Here is a 15,127-nt window from a genome sequence, read left to right as displayed (position 1 = left end):
ATGTCGGACTTTTCGGGGGAGCCAACACCATGGAACCAACTGACGTTTACTTCTAAGTAAACACGAAATAGTTATTGGGGGCCAGCGCTCTTATCCTGCTCAACTTTCTTCAGAAGCAAGTTCCCCTCCTGAATGCTAGGTTGAGTCCCTTCATCAGCCTCTCCAGATAACCCTGTGGCCACATCCCCTACCTGAAACCCCCAAAGCGCCGCTGCCATGTTGCCCCGACAGACCCAAGGCCTGACTCTGCATAAGGCAGCTTCTTTTTTTTTTTAATATGATATTTTATTAGGTTTAACAATAGAAAAGTAGAACAATAAAAACACAGAGAAACACAGAGAAAATATGAAAGGCAACAATACAAACTTTCACAATACATAAAATACAAACATTTAGCAAGAGGGGGAAAAAACAATCGTCACACAAAAAATAAAATAAGAAAAACACAAAGCACTCTTTTCTAAATATTCATCTTCACTTAACTTATTTTCCTGACTTCCTCACGCCTCCCTTTTTTATATCCCTTTTAAACAATTAGTTCAGCAAATTCATATCCTACTACTTTGTCCTTATATATTTTACCTCCCAAATTTATAATTTCAAATTTTTATCTCTTATTACTAGAACCCCTTCATAAGGCAGCTTCAGCCTAGCGCGCCTGAAGAAGAACCAGAGGCTAAAATCCGTCCATTGCCCCCACTGTGCGCCATGGCTGATTTCTAACTGGGTGGAAGCCCGTCGGGGAACGTAGCTGGGCAGTTTTACGCCACCGGACTTGGGTACGCGTCTCCTCGGGAGTAAGTCCCACTGACTTGAGGAAGGGGCAAGTCAGAGGTGGCCCCCGCCACAGAGCGCGAGGGACAGAGCGCGCGCGTATCTGCGATCCTCCGCCCGGCTCCCCTTTGCGCGCCGTCGGGCAGGGGCGGAGGATCGGTGGGCGGAGCCGAGGCGGCGCAGCCAATCCTGGCGGCCGGGCGGGGCCGGTGGAAGATGCGGCGCTGCTGGCGCTGAGCGGCGGCCGGCCGGGCGGCAGGTGCGCGTCTAGTGGCAGCGCGGCCGCGGCGGCTCATGATGTGCCTGGAGAGCGACGGCTCGTCGAGCGGCGGCCCGCCGGGCTGCAGCGGGCGCCTCCGGGTCTCGGCCGCGGCCGGCGCGGGCGACGACGACGACGAGGACGACGGAGGAGGAGGAGGAAGCAGCGGCGACCGCGGCTGCTGCGGGCGGAGCGGCGAGGTGCAGACCCTGTCGGGCGCCGTCCACGCGCCCCAGGGCGGCGCCGACAAGGCAGCGGCGGCGGCCGCGGGCGCCGCGCCTCCCAGCCTGGGCAGAGCGCGCGTGGCGGCCGCCGCCATCCTCAGCGTGGGGAACGTCCTCAACTACCTGGACAGGTACACCGTGGCAGGTGAGGCGGCGCTTCGGGAGATCCCCGGCAGGCGGGCCGAGAAGGGGCTCTCTGCCCCCGAGGGGGGAAAACCCACGCGCTCGCCCTTCTCTACCTTCTCCCTTCATTCATTCATTCATTCATTCATTCTCTCTCTCCATCTGATCTTTTCCTTCGGTCGCTTTCTCTCTCTTTTGACTCCCTCCTCTTCTCCCCTGTTCTCATTTCTTCTTTTCCCATTTATTCGCCTTCTTTCCTTCCCTGTTTCTCCATCCTGCGCTTCCCTCCCCCCACGCCCTCTTTCTTATTTCCCTCCTCGTCTAATTTTTTCTCCTTCCCTTTTTCTTCCGTTTATATCCTTTTCTTCCTCCTGTTCCCCCCATTCATTCGCTTCCTCTTCCCTCTCTCTCTTTCCCCCTTCCTCCCCATCTCCAGCCTTTCTCTTCTTCCTCTGTTCTTCTCCCTTTCCTCTTTCCTATTCGCTTCCTCTCCCCGTCTCTCTTTTCCCCATCCTCTTCTCCATCCGTCCCCAGTGATCTGCTCGCCCTCCTTCTTCCATCTGCGCTTCTCTCTCTCTCTCTCTCTCTCTCTCTCTCTGCCGCATGCTGTTTAGCTGTCCTATTGGAATAAAAGCAGCTCTCTGGTTTGCCATGGGGATGTGCATACAAAAGGCTGAGCAGAGCTGCGTGGCGGGAGGTGAGGGGCGCCCACCGCTAGGCACCTTGGAAAAGCAGGGGTCCTCTCCTGGATTTGGGTATGCTGGAGGCAGCCGGTGCCATTGGCATGGATGGATAGATGGATGGATGTTTTGGTCCGCATCTCTCCGCTGCAAACATGCTTCGCATACCCAGAAGGAATCCATTGTGGTGGTTTGACAGCCTTCGCTGTTTTCGCTGGCTTGGTGCGAGAATTTGAAGCCTTTCTCTTAATTCCAGGCAGGTCAGCTGGAGGTGGTTTCAGAGCTAGGCTTATCTCTCTGTGTGTCATTTAAAAATGATAAAGAATTTAAAACTACTCAGGTCAATAGATGCCCACGCTAGACGACCCACTCTCTCTCCCCACACCCATGTTTACGATGGCTGAATTGCAGCGCTTTGGGTTTTAATAAATAAATAAATCGGGGCCCGTGCAACGTAATTAACTAAACACTCCTTGTGTGGAGGCTTGCGGCATTGTCTTCCGCTCTGTCTTTTAATTGTGCTCCCCAGTAAACGAAGGAAGGTTCTGTTGTCCCTTCCCCTGTTGAATTTTGCGATAAAATAAGTCGTTTGGGGTCCCAGCTCAGAGATGTTTGCTTCCCAGCCCTGATTGGGGTCCCGAAAGTAACTCCTCTGTGTTTGCACATCCCAGATCCCTGACACTGTGTGTGGGGGTGTGTGTGTGTGTGATAGAGAGAGAGAGAGAGAGAGAGAGAGAGAGAGAGAGAGGCTGTGAGGGAAATATGGGATGCCTCTCTGCATTCTGCATGGATGACAGGTACAGCTGTTAGACCTGAGATAAGATGTACTTTGAAAATGAATTGGGTCGGAAGGATAGGTATTTTCCAGTTAGTTTAAAAATATTGCTGTGTGTGTGTGTACTGCCCAAGCAAGTCATTGTGCGTGCTTGTGTGTGTATATTATATCCTGGATTTTCTGGAGCACAAGAAGAGGGCAATCTTGGCTTCTGTTTCAACACTGCTCTTTGCAGCAGCACATGGAGAGATTTGTAGGGGAGCTTTCTTCTTCTGGGTGAGAAAATGGGCTATGATTTCTCCCCCCCCTTTTTTTTTTTTTTGCCTGGAGGGGAAAACATGCTGGAAGGGGAACTGGCAGCCAGCAAAAATGAGCTGCTGTGTGTTTTCCCTTGAAATGCTGAACGCTTTGAAAATGCTGCATTTCCAACAGACACAAGTACTGTCCTCAGCTGTGCAAGGTGCCATGGCTCAGAATTCAATGCCTCTTTCTTGGAACCAGTTCAGCAGGCAGAACTCATGGTCCTCGGGCTTGTTCCATTTTGTAGCATATTTTCCTACCTTGCAAGTCTGTTGTGCCTGGGGTGAAACGGGACAAGGGAAGCTTGAGTTTCCCCCCGTGCATGTAAACAATGGTTGTCTGCCTTTGAATTCTGCCTTTTCTCCAGGGACCTGGAAAACATATTTAATCATCACGACAACCCTCTGAGGTAGCTTAAACTAAGATGTAGTAACTAGCTGTAGGACATTCATGGTTGAGCAGAGGGATATGAATCTGTACTTCCCATATCCAAAGCCAGTGCTGGCTACTATGCTATATTGCCTCTGTAATCATGTTTAGATAGTGCTTATATAAGGCCACAGAGTGTCTTCTGATTGGGAAAGGCACTTTATAATTCCTGCTGGGAACTGCTACACTCTCAAATAGGGATGGAAGGACCTGACACTGCCATTGTTCTCAGTTTCTTATTTCTTTCCCGGTCTTAAATTCAATCCTCCACATTTCTGCAGCAATTAATGCTTAAAAAAAGAACATTCTTCAGCAGTTTGATTTCCCCCCCTAATAAGCACATATTTGTATGTAGATATTGTTGGACTACAATTCCCATTATCCCTGAGCACTGGTCCTGGTAGCTACGGATGATGGGAGTTGTAGTACAACAACACCTAGGGGCCCAAGTTTGAGAAAGGCTGGACTAGGACCTGGGAGACCAGAGTTCAAACGCCTACTCAGCTATGAAGCCCACAGAGCCGCTTTATACTGGGTTGGACTGTTTGTCCCTACAGGCTAGTGCTGTTGGCTCTGACCGGCAGCAGCTCTCCAAAGTCTCTGCTAGGAGAGGTCCTTTCCCTTCACTTCCTGCGCAATCCTCCTTAACTGGAGATGTCAGGGATTGAACCTGCAAAGCATGCACTCTGCTACTGAGCCACGTTCTCTCCATTCTTTATGTGGGCAGGTTCAGAAAGCCCCTTACTGTGTTTGAAATTGGACCCATTTTCTCTACAGAGCTAGCAAGGGGTTCAGATTAGCTACTGCAGTGTGTGGTGGGGGCCGCTGGCTACAGGCAAACTCTCCTGACACAAGTGGTGCTTCCACGGAGTATACACAACAGGGCGAGGCTTTTTTAAAATGTATTTTATTTGCCAATTTCCCAGAAGCACTTTTCCAGCCACGGGGATAAATGAGAGGCGGTGTTTTGGAGACAGTGGGGGCTTTTGTTTGCCATATTTTTTTTGGGGGGGGGGGACAAAGCTGTTGAGGGTTGGTTTTTTAAAAAAATGAAATTCACCAAAATCTACACTTCCGACATGGGCTGCCATTCATTTTCCCGGACATGTCAGCTACAAAAGAGGGCCAAATACCGTCTGTGTCCAGGAAATTCCAGATGTATAGCAACTCTAGTTATGCCGAGAAGGAAGCAGCAGGGCTCTGTGTTTGAGCAATGCATGCAGAAATTCCCAATTTCAATCCCCAACAACTCCAGGTAGGTTTAGGGAAGTGGATCCTGGAAATCCACTGCCTGTCAGTGTTGAGACCGTACTGATGGCCCAGTGGCATGGCTCTGTATAGCTTCCTATGTCCCTGTGACCACCTCAGGGTGTTTGACAAGGCAACGAGAAGCCTGACTGTTGGATCATTGGACCAAATTCTAGGCCCATCTAGGCCCCATTCATACCATAAGGTACCTCTCCAAGCAACCATGGCTTCCCCCAAGGAATTCTGGGAGTTGTGGTTTCTTAAGGGTGCTGAGCGTAGTTTTCTCTCCCATGTAGCTGCAATTCCCAGAGTGGTTTAACAACAATCCCTCTCAGTGCCCATAACAAACCATAGCTCCCTCGATTTTTTGGGGGGAAAGCCACAGCTTTCCAAAGTGGTATCGTAATGCTCAAAACGTGTGGTGCGAAGATGCTCACAGTCTAGCATCTTTTCCTCACAGTGACCCACAAGATGCCTGTGTGGAGCCTGCAAGTCGTATAGACCTGACTTTTGGGTGGCTGAGGGGAAGGCTCCCAATTTTTTGACGGTTGTCTATTTTCCTTAATCTTTCCTAGGGTAAGGCCCTTTCGAGCTGGCTTACGTAAACAGCTGTAAAATGCAATATGACATTTCAGTGAAAATCAAACTGCGGAAAAACAGCTCGCAGGCCGGCAGTGACACGCTATTATTGTGAGAAATGGTGTCAGGGACAGCCAGAGTTGTTGGGGGTGGGGAGGGGAAGAAGAGGGAGGGAACTTCCTCCTGGGCTGGATGGGAAACCAAGCACATTTTGTATTCCTAGCATTTGGTCAAATCAGCTTACGTCGCAGAAAACCACCGCTGTTCACTCTGGGAAGGGGAGAATACAAACGAGATCCTTCTTTGCAACCCCACCCTGGTCCCTCACATCCATTTTGTCAGGGAAGAGACCCCAGGACGAGGCGGTGGCGAGAGACCTTCTTGATAGGGCGCGGAGCGATGGCAGGCCACCATTTTTCAGGAAATCCAGGAAACGCCTGTGTAAACAAAAGCCTGGGCAAATGTCAGCTGGCCTTGTGGAATGGGTGACTTCCTCAGCCCTAACACATTCCTTTGTATGGTCCTTTTTTCTGTTTGGCTTCTGGTTCTGAAGATGGCTATAAGGCTTAAGCCCTCCTTAATGGGCCAAAAAGCTGGCCAGGACGTTAGATGTGGGTTGCGGGTGGCATTACTCATAGCAGCACATTCTGGGTATAGAGAGGCAGGAACTAACTTTACTTAACCCACCTCCAAGTGGAAAAGGGATAAGGGCGATGGTTTCAAACTCACCACCAAGCTGTGCTCCAAACTGAGAAACCGCATCAGATGAGGAACTATTGAAAGTGTCTGTGTGTGTGATTTGGAGAAGAGAACGTTCAAGGGGAGGCATGGAAGCTGTTTACAAATCTATGAAGGAAGGACAAATGGAAGATGGACTAGATGAGCCACTGGCCTGATCCAACAAGGCACTCCTTGTGTGCTCCGTTGCTCCAGAGATCAGCATTAGAAATTGCAGGGTGGGCAGATTTTGGGAACATAGGTAGCTGCTTCATAGGGACATAGGTAGACCGTTGCTCTGTCAAGAACAGTATTGTCTACACTGACTGGAAGCCGCTGTGCAAAAGAGTTCAGGCAGAGACAGTCCCAGTCCTACCTGGATCTGCCAGGGATTGGACATGAGACCTTCTGCTTCCAAAACAGATGCTCTGCCACTGAGATGCGGCTCCCAAATTTCTAAATTAATGGTCTGTTTGACCGTGGAACATACTGCACTGGGAGGTGGTGGGGTCTCCATCGCTGGAGATATTTAAGCAGAAAGTAGATGGACATCTCTCAGGGATGCTGGCAGATACAGAATTCCTTCATTGAGCCTTGGCTTGGGCTAGGTGACATTCAAGGTTTCTTGCAACTCTAAATTTCTATTACAGTATTATTACTACTACTATTACTGTTATTATTATTCCAAAGTTTATTGGGGTTCCTCAGTAACACCCGTAATTGTGGATAAGATTGTGGATAAGCCTGTACAGTGGTACCTCTGGATGTGAACGGGATCTGTTCCCGAGGCCCGTCCACATCCTGAAGGGAACGCAACCAGCGTCTGCGCGTACGTGGGTTGCGATCCGCCACTTCCGTGCATGTGCATGATGTCATTTTGAGCATCTACGCATGCGCGAGCGGCAAAACCTGAAAGTAACGCTCCATTACTTCCGGGTCACCGCAGAGCACAATCCGAAAACACTCAACCTGAAGCATAGTCAACCTGAGGTATGACTGTAGTGGTTAGAGTGTTGACCTAGGGCCTGGGAGACCAGGGTTCAAATCCCCACTTGATCATGAAGCCCATTGGGTGACCTTGGGCCAGTTGTGAACTCTCAGCTTAACCTACCTCACAAGGTTGTTGTGAGCATAAAACAGAGAGAGGGAGAGCCATGTACCCCACCTTGACCTCCCTGGAGAAAAATATGTGATATAAAGGGGATAAATGAAGCTGACATGTGCCTTGCTTGCCACTCCTGCTTCCCCTCTCTAATGTGCTGTTACCTTAGTATTCAAGATATGTTTGCATTGGGACAGATGTGCCCAGAACTCCGTGTGACTTGAGTGGGTGCCTTAAAAATAATAATCCACAGGTCACTGAAATATGCAGGATTTTTCATTGTGGACGTGCTTTTCAAAAGTCATGGGGTGTGGCTGAAATGGCATGTGAAAAATGAGGACTAGAGCCTTGAAGCTAGTGCGGCAGAGCAGCAGTGTAATTGAAATGTAGCCTGCGTACGAATTCTGGGTTGCTAACTCTGCAAATGGAAAGGCAGCAGCCCAAGGTAATGAAAAGATTAGCTGAGGTTAATTACTCTGCCTGTGCTATATTTGTGCAAATGTGTTTCCCGCCCCCTTCCCCCCCACCCTGTCCGGCTCTAATTTGGAATCGGTGATTCAGCAATCTGGGTGCACATCCAGCCCCAGACAGGTGCCAGCAATGTATGTGTGTGTTTGTGTGCGAATCAGGTCATCAGGTGAAAAATCCGGTTTGTGTCTCAGGGCAGGTGGCAATTAGCACTACCTGCTCTTTAATGCAGCCAAAGCATCGTGTGCTCATTAAAGAACGCAGCAGCTTTGGAAATTTGGCCCCGGCCCAGTTGCAAGGGAGGAGCTGGACCCAGAGGGATATCCGCAAGGTGACAGATTTCGGTGTGTGTGTGTGTCAGAGGATAAGGTGCAGTTTCTGCCTTGGTCACATCCTTATGCTTGGCTGCTAAGTCATAAGCCAAACCTTAGGTGCTCATTTCCTGATACCTGGTTAGCAATATGTGGCTTCTCTGTTGACTTCCGGCTCTGCAGTGAGTAAGCTGTTAAGCTCTCGGTTGGTTTTCTTTGAAAAAACAAACAAAACAAAACTCTTCTGAAGGGGTGGGCAAATAAATGCATAAATATTTGTGGTCATCTCCACCTTCGAGTATAGCTTGCAAGTTTTTGTTTAGAATCTCAGGAATTCATTCTTAGATCCAGCACAGACCAGCGGTTAAGGTGTTTCACTAGGCCGGGGAGACCCAGGTTCAAATTCTCATTCGGTGGAGGAATGTAGGACCATCATGTTCTCAGTCCAGCCTGCCTCACAGGGTTGTTGTGAGGGTATAGCTGTAGGTTGTGGTGCAGAGAACCAGCTATAAAAAATAATGAGTTTTGTTGCCTGGCATTTTGTCGTCACTGACTCATTCACTTGCTGATGGGAAAAATCAGCTGTAAGACTTCCCCAACAGACAGCTGAAATTTGGTGTGTGTGTGCATTTGCTCAAGAGACTAGCTTACTCAGGTGACTCCCATTGTCTCTGGCCATGTTGGCTTAATGTCTAATGAAGCAGCCCCACGTTCATAGAATCACAGAACTGCAGAGTTCTAAGGGACCCTGCGGATCATCTGATCCAACCCCCTGCAGTTGCAGGAATATGCAGCTGTCCTATATGGGGATCGAATCTGCAACCTTGATATTATCAGCACCACACTCTAACCGAGTTATCCAGTAGTGATTCGCTGCTTTGCAAATTGGCACTGTGTGACCCTCCAGAGTTTATGATGGCAGGCTTTCAAAGTGTCTGAGAGGGTCCAGAACAGACTGTCCGTTGGCCAGGGTGGGTTGTCAACTGACCAGGATGAAACCTGTGCAGCTGGCTCCTCTGCCTTTAAGCAGCAAGTTCAACTTGCAGATAACCACGACAGAAGTTTCTGCAGCCTTCATCTGCCACCAAAGGCTTGCGTGGAAGATGTTAGCTACCCTCCATCCGCCTGGAGTTAGGAGTTGGCTTTCTCTTATTCTGCCTGCACACATGGCTTTTCCTGGAGAAGAAGAAAATTGTGTGCCTCTTGTCACTAAGGAAGGGAAGTGGTTGAGGATATGAGAGCGAGCTCTGTCATCGGAGGCAATTGCAGTGCCACGGTGAGAATTGTCGGAGCGGCATTCCAGAGACACCTGTTGGCACGGTGTCCGCCCCTCCTTCAAGATGACGTTTCCGCAAAAGTCACGTGGATTCTAGATTCGGAGGCTTTGGAATGTTGTTTTGCCTTTGCCTCTGACTCATCCTTCGCATCTCCTTTTAGTAACTCTTTGCCTTCTTTCTGATCTTCGCTTCCTCTTTCCTGATCCCTCTTTATGGTTTCTGTAACCGCAGGAGAGTTTCCTTCCAATATCTTGCAGAGGGGCCTCCTGATCGCAACACACCTCCATACTCGGAGGAAGGGTCACTGCCCGAATAAAGCAATTCTGTAAAGGCAGGGCTGTAGCTCAATTGCAGTGCATCTTCCTTTGGATGCAAAAATCCCCAGATTCAATCTTTTGCATCTCCAGGTAGGGCTGGGAGTGGAATTCTGGACAGCTGCTGCCAGTTGGTGTAGACACTATTGAGCTAGATGGACCCACCGGTCTGGCTTGGTTAAGGTAACTTTGTATGTTCTACTCTGCCTGATGTATAGGCTCACAAGGGTGCCAACTTGAATAAAATATGGGGTGTGTGTGTCAGGTGAGCTCTGCCCTGCATAATCGATCACATGCACACCATCTGAATGGCAATGCCCATCAACTTTGTGTGGGCCTGCCCCCCTTAAATATTTTATTTAGGGGGTTGAAGGGACCTCGGCCCCTAGAAGTTAGCTTCTATGGTTCACGCCAGTGTTAGGAACTCAGACATATAAACTAGGTGCCAAAAAGCTAGGTTGCCACAACCAAATGTCTGTTTTGGCCAGGGGGTTGGGCTGGATGACCCTTGGGGTCCCTTCCAATGCTATAATCCTACGATTCAATTATCTCAGCTTACATTCCTTGACTGCAGCTTGCTCTTATAACAGTTCACTTGTTCCAGTATGGAAGAAGGAGAAACACACACACACACACACACAGTGGAAATGGAAATGGCATTGACTATGGACAAAGGCAGAAGTTTTTAAACTGCAATCGCCAACCTAGTGCCCAGGAACCTTCACACAGTCGCAATGGGATCCGGGCCAGTAGCAAAACATGCCTGGAGAGTTCCTGACACTGGTTCACACGATCCCCACTGGATCAGACTTAAGGCTCATTTAGTCTCATACTGGCCAGACAGAAGCCTATGAAAGCCTGAATGTGGGCTGTGAGCTCAGTTACCCCTCTGCCACTCAGAGGCAGATTTAGGAGAGCACAACTGGTTCACCCACACTGGGTGCTACCAGGGGCGCCACAACAATGATGAACAGTGGAAGGTGCTGAATATTGGCGCTGCACAGGCCCTGCTGGAATTTGAAAGCCCAAAGTCCACTGTTCCGAGCACAATTCAAAGTGTTGGTGTTGACTTTTAAAGCCCTAAACGGCCTCGGCACAGTATACCTGAAGGAGCGTCTCCACCCCCATCATTCTGCCCAGACTCTGAGGTCCAGTGCAGGGGCCTTCTGGCAGTTCCCTCACTGCGAGAAGCAAAGCTACAGGGAACCAGGCAGAGGGCCTTCTCAGTAGTGGCACCCGCCCTGTGGAACACCCTCCCATCAGATGTCAAAGAGATAAACATCTACCTGACACTTCGAAAACATCTGAAGGCTCAGGGAAGTTGTGTGACATTTTGATGTATTTTTAATCTTTGTTGGAAGCCGCCCAGAGTGGCTGGGGATACCCAGCCAGATGGGCGGGGTACAAATAATAAATTATTATTATTATTATTATTATTCCCACTCATGTCCCTCAGCAACTGGTCGGAGGCCTCCTGTCTCTGAGGCTGCAGTTGATATAGCAATCCTGATTAGCGACCACTGATATCTTCCTCCAATTTGTCTTAATTCCCTTTTCAAGCCGTTAGTGGCCGTCACTTGCGGCTTCAAATCCCCCAAGTTAACTATGAGCTGTTGCGTAAAGAAGTTTGTTGTTTTGTCTGTGCTGTATCTTCCAATATTGAGGCTTCATGGAATGACCCCATTGGGTTCTAAGCTTATGAGAAAGGAGATAAGCCCCTTGCAGTTAAGGACAGAGAGTCAACTGTGTTTTACCCTAAGTAGACCCATTGAAATGAACGGACCTCACTCAGTCATTAATCAGAATCTGTAGAACTTGGTGGGATACTACCCACTTTATTCTGCCTTCTAAAGACAGAATTGTCACTTGCAAGGCAAGAGGATCTATTTTTAGGCAGAATGCTTTCCCTTCCTCTCTTTAGAGTCTGGTTTACCACTGCAAAATTTGCTTCCATGCGCCTTTTTTATTTTTATTTTTTATCCATGCTTCGTAAATGAGGTCAAGAGAAGCTGCACCAGAACGGAGGTTGCAGCAGAGGACATTGCAAGACCTCAGCTGCCTCCATGAGTCGGGGTCAGTCAGATACATATCGCTAAACCTGAGATGTACACACCCAACACTGCTCTGTTCTCAGGCCTTTTCTCCCTCTGTAACTTCGCTTCCAGAGGCTTGCTTGCAAAGCCAGCCTGTGTAACTTTTTCCTCTGGCTCCAGAGTTTGACGAGGTGAAGCATGCAAATATGTTTTGCTCTTGACATTCTTTTTTTTAAAAAATGCGATCCCAACGGATGCAGATTTTTTAAAAAATAATTAGCCTGCTTTTCCAGTCTACATCCTTCAAGCTATGATGGCAAAGTCGGCGTGTGTGTTTGTGTGTGAACTGGGGACTTGGAAGCCTAAATTGTGAATACGGTTGAAAGAGTAGACATTGATTCATGTCTTGGGGCTGTATTAGGTACTGCATGGGAGATTTACTTCAAGTTTCCCCCTGTTGCTGGGTTGTTTTAATCATTTCTTTCATTTGAGGGGGTGTCTGTGTGCTTGTGAAGGGGAGGGTTCAGATTTGATTAAAGCAACAACACAGAGAAGGGGGTGTCTCAACGCATCCCCCAGAGGTCATCCTTCTGATCAAATCACCATTTTTCTCAGCGGCAGGAGGGAATATACTAGATCTGTGAATCTTTCTCTATACTGAAAGAAAAGCCACAGCAAAAGGGGAGTGGAGTGGTAGATTTTACTGGCCAGTAGAGAAAGGGTTGGGAGGGACGCAGGTGGCGCTGTGGGTTAAACCACAGAGTCTAGGACTTGCCGATCAGAAGGTCGGCGGTTCGAATCCCCGTGACGGGGTGAGCTCCCGTTGCTTGGTCCCTGCTCCTGCCAACCTAGCAGTTCGAAAGCATGTCAAAGTGCAAGTAGATAAATAGGTACCGCTCCGGCAGGAAGGTAAACGGCGTTTCCGTGCGTTGCTCTGGTTCTTCAGAAGCGGCTTAATCATGCTGGCCACATGACCTGGAAGCTGTAATCCGGCTCCCTCGGCCAGTAAAGCGAGATGAGCACCGTAACCCCAGAGTCAGCCACGACTGTACCTAATGGTCAGGAGTCCCTTTACCTTTACCTAGAGAAAGGGTTAAGTGCACACATGCAAACAGAGGCAGGGCCAGATTCTCTCAGCCTAATGTACCATACAGGGCTGGCATATGCAATCCATTTATATGAAAAGGTCCTTTAAATCCCATGCTTAAAGCACCCCTTCTGCAAGAATCCTGGGAACTATAGTTTACCCCTCACAAAGCTACGATTCTCGCAAATTGCAGTTTCTAGGATTCTTTTGGCGAGGAGCATAGGAGGAGAAGTCTGTGCTTTAAATGTATGGCATGTTCACAGCCTTATTCTCTTGAGCTTTTGGTGCATAATAACATGATCTTTTAATCATTTCTCCCCCTGGCTATTTTTCTGCCGGTGGTTCTGCGGCCGTCTGTGTGCTTAGTTTTAATTTATTGTGGATTTCATTTGACTTTAAAACAAGAAAGGAATTGTAAGTCACCTTGGAAAGGCAGAGTGTAAGAGTTTTAAATGAGTGCAATATGGCTGGGATTAGAGATTTGCATGAATTTGAACTGCACATAATTTATTTCACCGCAGTTGCTCAGGATTCCTGCTCCGTCTCTGTCTCTACCTCCAGTGGGCAGGCATTATTATGTGACCAGCAAGTAAACACAGCCCACGTTGGGCTGTTTTGGGGTTGCCGCCTCCTGGCCAGGGTTTTTAATAAAAACACTTTGGGGCGTACTACTCCAAACTCTATGGTTGCTCCGAGCCTGCTGTTATGAAGATAGCGCTGGCTTTTATTTGTCTACAAAATGGTTGGCACTCGCACTCTGTACTTTGGAAATAGAAGGAACGTTGCCAAAGAGAATACAATTTGTGCTTGGGGACTACTTGTTCAAACACTCTTTCAAAATCCCACTTAGTTGATGCTATTGTTGCTGTGTTGCGTTATGCAGAGATGGATGGCACTGGGAATAGGTTGTCAACGGACCAAACTTCCTTGGAAGGCTGTGGAATTTCCTTCCTGCCTTTCGGGTTTTTGGGATGCTTCGGAAATGGGAAATCTTGCTGCTTCTGGACAGGAGATTGGAGGTGAGGATAGAGAAGAAATTCAACTCAGTGCTCATTTAAAGGCAAACCTACCTGAATCACACTTTCCGAAGCAAGACGGGAGCTGAAATACTACCATCCTCTAAAATGTGCCCTCATCTTAATCTTGTAGTGCCACATGACATGCATAAAAATTACAGATATTAGTGAAAATAACATCAACATGCATTATTTTGGAGGAAAACGCTTTGCAGAAATGTTTATATTAGACAGAATTGCATGCAAAGGTACATAAGGTAAAGGTAAAGGGACCCCTTACCATTAGGTCCAGTCGTGACCGACTCTGGGGTTGCGGCGCTCATCTCACTTTATTGCCCAAGTACAGCATCCGGGTCATGTGGCCAGAATGACTAAGCCACTTCTGGCGAACCAGAGCAGCGCACGGAAATGCCGTTTACCTTCCTGCCGGAGCGGTATCTATTTATCTACTTGCACTTTGACGTGCTTTCGAACTGCTAGGTTGGCAGGAGCAGGGACCGAGCATCGGGAGCTCACCCCGTCGCAGGGATTTGAACCGCCAACCTTCTGATCGACAAGTCCTAGGCTCTGTGGTTTAACCCACAGCGCCGCCTGCGTCCCTGCAAAGGTACATAATTTGCACTAAAATGCTGATGAATTTTCATGTACCCCCCTTTTTTTAATGGTTCTCGAACTCATGTTCTTAAGGGTGCTGAGAGTTGTTAGGAGAACCCCTGTTCCCTTTGCAGAGTTCCCTGGGAAGATTATTACACCACTCTGAGAATTGTAGTTTTGGGAAGGGACTAGCACCCCTGGCAAACTACAGTTCCTAGGATTCTTTGGCGGGGGAACCATGACGGTTCAAAGCGATATAATATAGGGTTGCCATATTTCAAAAAGTAAAAGCCAGGGCAATAATGCCCCAAACGCCAAAAGTACATTTTTCCCAACTGACGCCTAAGATCCAGGACTAGGCACCGTCTTTTGGAATTTCCCCATGGACATTAATTCTGCCTATATATATATATATATATATATATATATATATATATGCAGGTACTGCAGATGACAAGTTGGAGTCTGCCACTTTTAATATTAGAAAAAGGAGAATGTTTGCTTCTTCAGACTGAGTTGGACAGGCATGTGCACAGAGAGAGAGAGAGAAATGTTTCCTGTAAGACGGCTTCTATGGAGACATATGGATGCATCTTTTGAAACAGGAACGCCTCTGCACATCCCACGCAGGAACTGTTGCTTTTAAGTTGCATCCAGTTAACTGCTTCATCCTTGGAGAAAAAAGATGGGAAATAAATACAATAAAGACATAAATAACGTAAGATGTTTTCTCAGAAATTAGTAGGGATGGACAAATTAGAATTGGTCCGATCTGGACATTTGCAAAATTCCTCCTCTGTCCCTAAAAAAAAAAAAA

General features: G+C 48.1%; 1 protein-coding gene across 2 annotated transcripts in view; it reads left to right on the top strand.

Annotated features, from left to right (window-relative positions):
- The first annotated feature begins 1,052 nt into the window (after positions 1 to 1,052).
- SPNS2 (SPNS lysolipid transporter 2, sphingosine-1-phosphate) overlaps positions 1,053 to 15,127 on the top strand; it is a 97,415-nt gene continuing 83,340 nt past the window's right edge. The window contains exon 1 of one of the 2 annotated variants that reach the window (XR_008327759.1): positions 1,053 to 1,402. Coding sequence is in view for 1 of the 2 variants with exons in the window: in XM_053366985.1 (XP_053222960.1) it covers positions 1,069 to 1,402 (334 nt within the window). In the remaining variant the exon portion in view is untranslated. The remainder of the gene's footprint in view (positions 1,403 to 15,127) is intronic. The other variant, XM_053366985.1, reaches the window with a different exon arrangement.

Source organism: Podarcis raffonei, chromosome 15 (assembly GCF_027172205.1).
Source record: "Podarcis raffonei isolate rPodRaf1 chromosome 15, rPodRaf1.pri, whole genome shotgun sequence".
Taxonomy (NCBI): domain Eukaryota; kingdom Metazoa; phylum Chordata; class Lepidosauria; order Squamata; family Lacertidae; genus Podarcis; species Podarcis raffonei.
The sequence above is the reverse complement of the archived record's forward strand: the minus strand, read 5'-3'. Positions and strand labels throughout refer to the sequence as shown.